This window comes from Cherax quadricarinatus, chromosome 43 (assembly GCF_038502225.1).
Source record: "Cherax quadricarinatus isolate ZL_2023a chromosome 43, ASM3850222v1, whole genome shotgun sequence".
NCBI lineage: Eukaryota > Metazoa > Arthropoda > Malacostraca > Decapoda > Parastacidae > Cherax > Cherax quadricarinatus.
Window position 1 is genome coordinate 28,231,916 of NC_091334.1, and position 9,748 is coordinate 28,241,663.

Consider the following 9,748-nt stretch of genomic DNA (forward strand, 5'->3'; position numbering starts at 1 on the left):
GTTTACAAAGTTGGTACAGTAGATTTTGTCACTTTCTTGTTAAACATTCATTAACAAACATCACAATTCCCCTGGATGGAAGAAACTACAAGGTCCTTTTTTTGGGAGAGTGAAATCTTAGCATCACACTTAGTTTTTGGCCCGGTCTGCCTAGCAGTCGAGCCTCCTTGATATGGACAGCTTCAATGTTAATGTGCATCTTGTCTTTGATTAGCTGAAGAGTATTTTGTGTGCAGTTATCCTGGTTTGTGTCTGTTGGTAAGCTGGGAATGTTTACAATAACAGCATTTTGTAATTTATCTTGTTCCAGTAAGTCCTTTTGATACTGTAGGTATGTACTCCATTTTGAGTCAATGTTTGCCCTCCAGGCTCATTCAGCTTCTGATAACTTAGTTGTTAGGGAAGTTAGTTGTTTTGTGTGGCTAATGAGAGCTGTTTGCATGTCTATGTTGTTCAGTCTTTGTTGTCAAGTTAGTTTTGTTTCCAGTTCAATGATCCTTGAGTTATGGGTAACTAGAGAGCATTCTAAGTCTGTAATCCTTTTTTCATAATTTTCATTTTGTAGTTTGAGGATATAATTTTCTTGCAAAATCTTCTGAGTGGTGTGTTGTTGAAGAGGACTGTGTACCAGTGCCATACCTGGGGATGTTGATAAGCTGTAGTCAGTGCTGTCGGTTGGGTTGAATAGGTCTTGTGTATTTGCCATGGTTGATGTGGTGCTGTTAGTTAAGAGGCGAGGAGTGGGCGAGGAAGAATCCTGGGAATGATTAGGGGTCGTCTGCCATGATTGTTGTTGTTTTATCACCCCGGGCAGTGGTGAGGGGGGGTAGATGATGTAATGGTGTCCTGCAGGGTAGACATGAATGGTAACAGTGTCCTTGGTGTTCGACTTGGAGTTTTTTCTTCTTTGTTTCCCTCCCATGTGAACACTGGCAAATTTGTGAAGGTGCAGCTACTGTAACTTGATGGTAAACACTGCCTGGATGGTTGCGCGTCTGGCAGCAGGGTTGATGTTTGGTATGCCAGGCAGTCCTCTTTTAATCAAATTTGGTCAGCTTGTTGACATTACCGTCAGTTGTCTTGGATCATTATAAGTTCCACGTAAAATCATGCAGCAGTACTTGCAATTAGGCCATCATTGGAGCTTATATTGGCCCAAGGGACTGCAAAGATTAAGGAGCAGCCATTAATGCTGCCACTGCCTGCTGCATGCTGCTGAAGTATTACAGTAAATTAAGTTCAGGAATTTACACTAAATTGCCTTTATTATAATCATAACTAAGTGCTAAACCTACAAGGGTCATAGAGCAATGGCCCAAATTAAGCAACAGTAGTGCATTAAATCAACTTCTAGAAATACATTAAATTAAACTCTAGAATTACAATTATTTAAACTTGAAAATTACAATAAACTTAACCTCTACAATTACACTAAATTATGATCTAGTATTACACCAAACTTAAACTTTTGAAACTTGGTCTAGAAATGTTTGCAAGAACATATTTTGTCTCTACAGGATTAAGTAATTATACTATAATCAAAAAGAAGCACCAAATCACAAGGGTTATATGGTGCAACAGGGCACAGAAGGATGCAGGGGAAATGGGTGGCAAGAGGAAGAGGGATGATTATTAAGGTATGGAGTGCAGTGGGCCAGTGGATAGTGCAGGGGTAGAGGGTAGCAAGAGATTAAGGTGGAAAGGACAGGCGAGAGTGCTAGAGGCATCATCATCAGAGTGTGTGTAGTAAATCAGCTGCTGTCAAAAAGTCAATGAAAGAGTCTGGATTCAAGGAGGGTCCATCAGCAAGAAGGGAAGGTAAAGAAAGGGAAGCGGAGTGGAGACGATGTTGGAGGTAAATTCTGCTTGCTCGTTGGTAGAATGGACAGTCCAACAGAATGTGGCTAACAGATACTGGAATTTGACAATTCTCACAGAGAAGAACAGGTTGCCTCTCCATGAGATACCCATGAGTAAAACAAATTTGGCCGATGTGAAGACAGGAGACAGTAGTCTCCCAACCTCGACATTGATGAAAAGAAGACAGCCAGAAACTATACTCGGTTTAATAGAATAAAGTTTGTTATGGAGCAGATCAGACCAATGTTGTTGCCAAAGGGAACAAAGGTGGGCAGCAATTTCAGCAAAATAGTCTGTGAATGGAACACCTCGATATGAAACTGGGAGTTCATGTACTGCTGACCGCACAGCAGTGTCTGCCTGTTCATTGCCCTGTATGTCAACATGACCAGGGACCCAGCAAAAACCAATACCTTTGTGTTTGCTAGTGATACGGCATAACCAAAGCTGGATACTAAGAATTAAGGGGTGAGGTGTATCAAATTTTTGTATAGCCCGTAAAGCACTAAGGGAGTCTGAAACAACAAATGGTGACACAGGCATAGATGCAATACAGATAAGTACTACAAGAATGGCATACAATTCAGCTGTAAAAATGCTTGCCAAGGATAATAAATGTCCTCGCATGACACTATCCGGAAACACTGCTGCGAATCTGACACTGTCGGAAGACTTAGAACCATCATTGCACACCGCAATTGCATGCGAATGAGAGCAGAAGTGGTTAAGAAAAAGAGAGCGGGAAGCCACTGGAGGTAACTGGGCTTTCACACATGGCAGTGGGAAAGAACAGGCACAAACAGCTGGAACTTTTCAAGGAGGCAGGGTAAAAGTTAGATGCTACATGAACATAGAAAGGTGGTAACCGAAGAGAAGACAAGAGCAAATGGAGGTTGAGAGAAAAGGGGCAGAGTAAGCAGGGGGCGACGGACAAATAAAGAACATCTAACATCAGTGACCATCCTATATACGGAAGGATTGTGGAGGTCATGAGATCGAACATAATAGCAAAGGCAGTGAGCATCATGGTGATCGGACAAGGATGGAATATTCACTTCTGCATAAAAGCTCTCAACAGAGGATGAATGAAAGGCACCAAGGCACAGACGGAGACCTTGGTGATGAAAGGGATCTAACTTAGACAGAGTTGGGGGAGAGGCCACAGAATAGATTTGGTCACCATAATCCAGCTGGGACAAGACTTGGGTGGAATGCAAACGAAGGAGAGTGCAACGATCTGCTCCCCACGAGTGATGTGCGAGAACTTTCAGGAGATTTAGCCGACCATGGCAAGTTGTCTTTAAAGAAGAAATATGTGGTCTCCACGTCAGCTGGTGATCAAAGAGCAGGCCCAGAAACGTGACCATATCACATGCCAGAATACATGAACAGTGTAAGTACAAGGGGGTATCCAGAATAAGAGGACATCTAGTGAAGGTAATGAACCGGGTTTTCGTACTAGAAAATTTAAAGCTGTCAGAAGTGGTCCAATGGGAGACTCGGTCTATCACAACCTCAAGGGAGGCTGCTACTAATCGACAGTCAGTGCCTGAATATGCTGTAGCAAAGGCATCAACATAGAGTGACAACCAAATATGCGAAGGAAGAACGGAAGGTAGGTCTTTTATAGCTAAGAGAAAAAAAGTAGTGCTGAGGACACAACCCTGTGGAACTCCCTCAGCTTGTACAAAGTCCGAGGAAAGCGAAGTGCCAATACGGACCTGAAAATGTCTATCAGACAAGAAAGCAGCAATGAAGTTTGGTAGATTACTGCAGAGGCCTAAGGAGTGGGCTTGGGCTAGGATGTTATACCTCCAAGTGGTGTCATATGCCTTCTCTGGATCAAAAAAAAGACCGCTAGGACAGAGTGGTTGTTAGCAAAGGCATTTCAAATATACGTATCTAAGTGGAGCAAGGGGTCTACAGTAGAGCAGCCTTTGTGAAAGCCATATTGGCAAGGGAAAAGTTTATTGTGTCTCTTAGAACTATATCAGACGTCTATTCATGAATCGTTCTTTCACCTTGCAGACCACACTGGTCAGGGCAATGAGACAATAGTGAGAGGTGTCAAGTCCTGAGGCACCCGGTGTGCGAAACGATAGTACAATAGCCGATTTTCAGTGTTGAAGGAGAACCCTTAGCATCCAAATTAGATTGAAAAGACATAAAAGAATGGGAAGGGCCATAGAATGGAGATGTTAAAGCATACTGATGTGGATATCATCAGGTACCGGTGTCAACAGCTGGAAAACAGAAAGTGTGGACTCCAGTTCTTGAAGAGTATAAGGTACGTTATACAGCTCCAACCCATCGGAGGAGAAATCTAAGGGCAATTGCTCTTTGGTAGATTTAGACGCAAGCAATGAGGGACAGAGGTGAAGCCCGTGGGAGATACGAACAAGATAGTTCCCGACTGCTGCTGCAACCTTGAAGGGTTTTGTGACATCAACTCCAGCAACCTGCAAAATGGAAGCTGGGTTCAGATTGTACTTACCACACAATTTCCACACCTTTTTCCAAATCGCACACATAGGGGAAGATGAGTTAATGGTGGACACGTAGTCTCGTCATCAAGTGCATTTAGGATTGCGGATGACGTGGCGAGTAACTACCCTTGCCCGCTTGAAATTCAACAGACGCTCCACAGTATGATTATATTGATAACAGCCCCATGTAGCATGTTTTAAACGCACTGCACAGGTGTATGTAGGAGACCACCAAGGTATGCCTGCCTGAGAATGCCTACCTGAGTTTTGGGGTATAGAGCACGTTGCTGCAGTTAGAACTAAGGTCAAAAAGTGGTGTGCTAGTTCATCAACAGAGGACGAAAGGGGGTCCTCACAACAGGTAGTAAGATGGGAGTGTAAGTTCCAATCTGCTTGAGCAAATTGCCAATGAGGACTACAAAACGGTTGGGCATACATAGTAGAGGTAAGAAGTATGGGAAAGTGATCGCTATCGTGTAAATCCAGAGGAAAAGACCAGGCAAAATCAATTGCAATGGGCGAGGAACAGATAGAAAGACCAATGCAGGAGAGAGACCTAGTACGAGAGTCAAAATGGGTAGGAGCACCTATGTTTAAAACATGAAGAGGATGAGATGTGAAAAGAGACTCCAACCAATCACCTCGAGAGTCGCAGTGGGACCCTCCCCACAGGTGATGGTGAGCGTTAAAATCACCCAACAACAATATGGGCGGTGGCAGAGATGAAATTAAAAATGTGATATCAGACATACAGAATGCACAGAAGGGAGAAAGATAGAGAGCAAACTGTAAACCATCGGTGCAAATAAATACGAGCTGCAGTATAATGCAGCAGGGAACGAATAAAAACTTGTTGATACGGTACAAGAATGCGTACAAGAAGTGCACTTTCATTAAATGATTCGTCAGGTAAAGGACCGGAAGAGTGTATCAGCAAGTAGCCTGGAACGGGGCGAATGACAGCAAGAACGAATTCTGGGGTCTTGCAACCCACCACATACTGGGGACAACTGGGAGAGCAACAATTGGAGTTCTCGATTGCCCCTAAGGCCATGAATATTCCACTGTAAAAAAGACATTATATACAAAAATAAAATGACAACAATAAGAAACGATAAAACCTTTGGGCTTTTAGGATCAGTAAAGTGAACGTGTGGGGGTAACAGTAAATGTGTAAGCAAGGAAGAATTAGAATATTGTGGAGGAATAGACAGTTGTATGGGTTGTGAAATAGAAGGGGTAGGAGGCGCGTTGGTGTCCAACGGGGATGCTGTCTCCGCTATATAGCTGGAGATAGCATCTAACATCTCAGTTGATAAGGAAGCTGACGATGCCATGATGTCAGACAGGAGAGATATTGCAAGCAAAGATTGGGGTAACTATGGAGGCAACCAAAGAGGTCTGAGGAGGGAGGGGAGTATGATCCTGGAGAGATGTGTTGGCTGGGGGAGAGGAGTCCTGCAGTGTAACAGGAGAGGAAGGAGGTTGGAGGGCAACTATGGAAGAAGACGGGGGGGATGGGACAGGGGAAGAGGGAACTACACTAGGGGTGTGAACCTCCACCTTTGTGTGAGAACTGGAAAGGGGGTGAGAACTAGTCTCCAAGGTTGAAGATAGATTCTGTACAGGAGATGGATGCAAAAAAGGTGTAGGTCTACAAGGTCTAGTAGACTGAGAAGTGAGCGAGTGAGATGAAGAAGAAGTAGAAGTAGAAAGTGGTGCGGAGGTAGAAGTGTTAGAGGATAAAACTGCAAAAGCATTAGAAACTGGGGTGACCCTGGAAGACACAGACACAGAGGGATTGGGAGGCGGGAGGACTGTTGAGGTTGGAGGTCTACGGGCTACTCAAGCATACAGGAGACGAAGAAGTTTTCCTTGAAGGCGGAGCTGAGAGACTGCCATAGTGTAAGCAAGGCCCTCAAACTCTTTAAGGTAACAGATCTCTCATTCATTATGATAGACCTGGCAATGGCAGTGAAGATGCAGCATGGAACCTGTGCCATACCCTACCCTTCATGCCAGTAAACCAGCGCTCCAGGATAGCAGCCTCACATTTACCAAGCCACCTCGGTTGACAAAAGAAAGGGCAGTCAGAAACCCGCCACAAAGCATACCTCCTTCAACTGCCACCTCCCAGAACTGACAGGCAGCTTCTGGAGATACACCCATTATCCAAAGGGCACCCCGCTCACTTCTCGTAAATCCTGGAAGGGAGCAGGCCACCTTCAGACAATTCATATAACACGGCAAACCACACCACCCCGAGGGACCCCATGGAGTGGGATGAACCCCAGCACACTTCCTCCTACCTAGAAACCGTAATGCCCGTGGGAAGGACCCCAGAGACTACAAATGGAGCGGGAACAAGGGGAGGGTAGGGAGAGGGGAGAAAAAGAGTGAAAAAAAGGGAGGGCATGGGGACGGCGTAGTAGGGAAGGCAGGATTGGGGGATAATTAGGTTCGCTTTGAGGATGAAGACCAAAAGGTCCAATTCCTCAGACAAAGAGCCTCTTCACTGCTCCAAGGAGCCCCCCTTGAAGAGGGTTTTTACTAAATTAGATTTTTCTGAAAACTTTTAAACAGTGAACACCAATATTGTTTCACTCCAGTATGAATTCTCAGTTGTCTTACTAAACTTGGTTTTCATTAAAGTCTTTTAGACTTCCTCAACACTGACATGTTTTTCTTTCTAGAATGAATTCTCATGTGACTTACTAAATTATTTTTATGAGAAAAGTTTGTCAGACATTCAGAACACTGATATGGTTTATCTCCAGTATGAGTTCTCATGTGACTTATTAAACTTGATTTTACAGAAAAGTTTTTCAGACATTCAGAACATTCATATGGTTTCTCTCCAGTATGAGTTCTCATGTGACTTACTAAGGATGATTTATGAGAAAAGTTTTTCAGACATTCTGGACAATGATATGGTTTCTCTCCAGTATGAGTTCTCATGTGACTTATTAAACTGTTTTTCTCAGAAAAGTCTTTCAGACATTCTAGACACCGATATGGTTTCTCTCCAGTATGAGTTCTTATATGACTTTCTAAACATGATTTCTGAGAAAAGTTTTTCAGACATTCTGAACACTGATATGGTTTCTCTCCAGTATGAGTTCTCATGTGATTTTCTAAAAATGATTTTTCGGAAAAGTTTTTTAGGCATTGTGAACACTGAAATGGTTTCTCTTCAGTATGAGTTCTCATGTGTCTTTCTAAACTTATTTTTTGAGAAAAGTTTTTCAGACATTCAGAACAATGATATGGTTTCTCTCCAGTATGAGTTCTTCTGTGTCTTTCTAAACTTACTTTCTGAGAAAAGTCTTTCAGACATTCAGAACAATGATATGGTTTCTCTCCAGTATGAGTTCTCATGTGAGTTACTAAGTATAATTTATGAGAAAAGTTTCTCAGGCATTCTGGACACTGATATGGTTTCTCTCCAGTATGAATTCTCATGTGACTTACTAAACCTTTTTTTTCAGAAAAGTCTTTCAGACATTCTGGACACCGATATGGTTTCTCTCCAGTATGAGTTCTCATGTGACTTTTTAAAGTTGATTTTTTAGAAAACGCTTTTAGACACACTGAACATCGAAGTGTTTTTTCTATAATAACTCTGGTCAGTGATACACACTGAGGTTGTTGCGAGGAAGACTGTTTGAGCGAGTGTGAATGATCTAACTGGTCTCCTACATGAACAACTGCACATTGTGTTGCTTCAACACATTGTTTTTCAAGTTTATTAGACATACTGAACAATAGTATTCTCACATAGTAAATTGCTTGTCCAGAGGAGATTTTGAGAATATTTTATTACAATAAAAACTAATATTTCTGCAATATTCTATTATTATATATACATATATATATATATATATACATATATATATATATATATATAAAACAAGCACTAAACTAGTAAAGGTAATAGTGTCTGAGGAATAGGAAGGGTTATACTAGCAGATATTTCAGTGTTCATGACACATTAACCTTATAATATTGTTGTCGGCATTGTAAATGTTGTTACCAACAATATTGTTACGTACAGTGTTGTCCCATCACTCGGTTGGCAGTGCACTCATCTCACACACAGATTTGTGGTTCGATCCTCAGTACAAGTGGAAACATTGAGTCGTGTTTCTTTAGGACACTTGCTGTCCATGTTCACCTAGCAGTAAGTGGGTACCTTCGAGTTAGTAAACTGGTGTGGGTTGCATCCTTGGGACAAAATTAACCTAATTTGCCTGAAATGCTCTGCATAATCAGGGTTTTCTGTATAGTATGTCACTGATGTCAGCTATGGCCTGTGTGAAAAAAAGTCAGTAAACTGGGCATATGGTAGTTCAGGCTCCGAGAGACTTTTACAGTGTGTTGCCGCCTGCACTGCCATCTAGCAGGCCACTGTAAAACTACAAATTTCTTTGCAACTAAGTTTCTGTTTCTACTCCTGGTAGTATTAACTTCATTTGGTATTGGTGGGAGTCTGGGAAATCACTTCACCTCCACTCTTCTCTTGATCAGGTAAGAGCGATCTACCAGGAATATTGTTTCATTTATTTTGTATTTAACCTGGTTACCAGTAATGACAATGAAGTACAATTACCACTCTTTGTCTTCTTTCAATATTATACTTAATAACCATCTTATAACCAGTTTTTTTTTTCATTATCAGCTCTCCTGCTGGCTTGGTCACCTACAGTAGATGATAGATATCTTGGAGTTAGAACCCAGGCAACAGAACTTTGTAGAACATAGAGATTCCTCATCTCTCCTTTCATATCTGGTGTGAGATACTGTGAACTAATATCAACAGAAGCTTCTGAACGTCAGACTAGCACTGCCTACCTAGAATAATTAACATCATATCTTCATTACATCTTTAGATCTGCTAGACTACGAAAAGTCTTGTGTCTCAAGATCTCACATGAATCAATGGTGGCTCTTTTTTATAATTAAATGCTTTTATTTTTTCCATTATTATCTTTCCTGGAACTTACTCATTATTTTTCCATAATTCTGATCAGGTGGAAGGTGTTCCCCTGACAGTCTGTATAAGTTGTATCATGTACTTGTATAAATAAAGATTATAATAATAGTAAATATTATACTGCATTATGAACACTGTCACTGTATTAATTACACTGTAGTGTTATCATTGTATTATTAACACTCTAGTCAGTGTTATCACTGTTATTAACACTGTAGTTAAGTATTGTCACTATATATGCATTACATTATTTACAGCTCTTACATGAAATTTCTAACACTGATGTTGACACTATAAGTTCCAACCTCTGATGCTAGGATGACCTGCAGTATTGACACTACAAGTGCCAGACTCTCATGTCAGGATAACCTGCAATATTGACACTACAAGTGCCAGACTCTATTGTCAG

General features: G+C 41.7%; 1 protein-coding gene across 1 annotated transcript; it reads right to left on the minus strand.

Moving 5' to 3' along the window:
* Window positions 1–1,246: 1,246 nt before the first annotated feature.
* On the minus strand, window positions 1,247–8,225 carry LOC138850924 (zinc finger protein 84-like). Its single transcript, XM_070093808.1, has one exon. It carries the CDS (start codon window positions 8,100–8,102, stop codon window positions 6,993–6,995), a length of 1,110 nt encoding a protein of 369 aa, XP_069949909.1. The 5' UTR covers window positions 8,103–8,225; the 3' UTR covers window positions 1,247–6,992.
* Window positions 8,226–9,748: the final 1,523 nt, after the last annotated feature.

What these genes read in the sequence shown, in the direction of transcription:
- LOC138850924 (XM_070093808.1), bottom strand. Translation starts at nt 8,102, where the DNA reads ATGTCTAATAAACTTGAAAAACAATGTGTTGAAGCAACACAATGTGCA.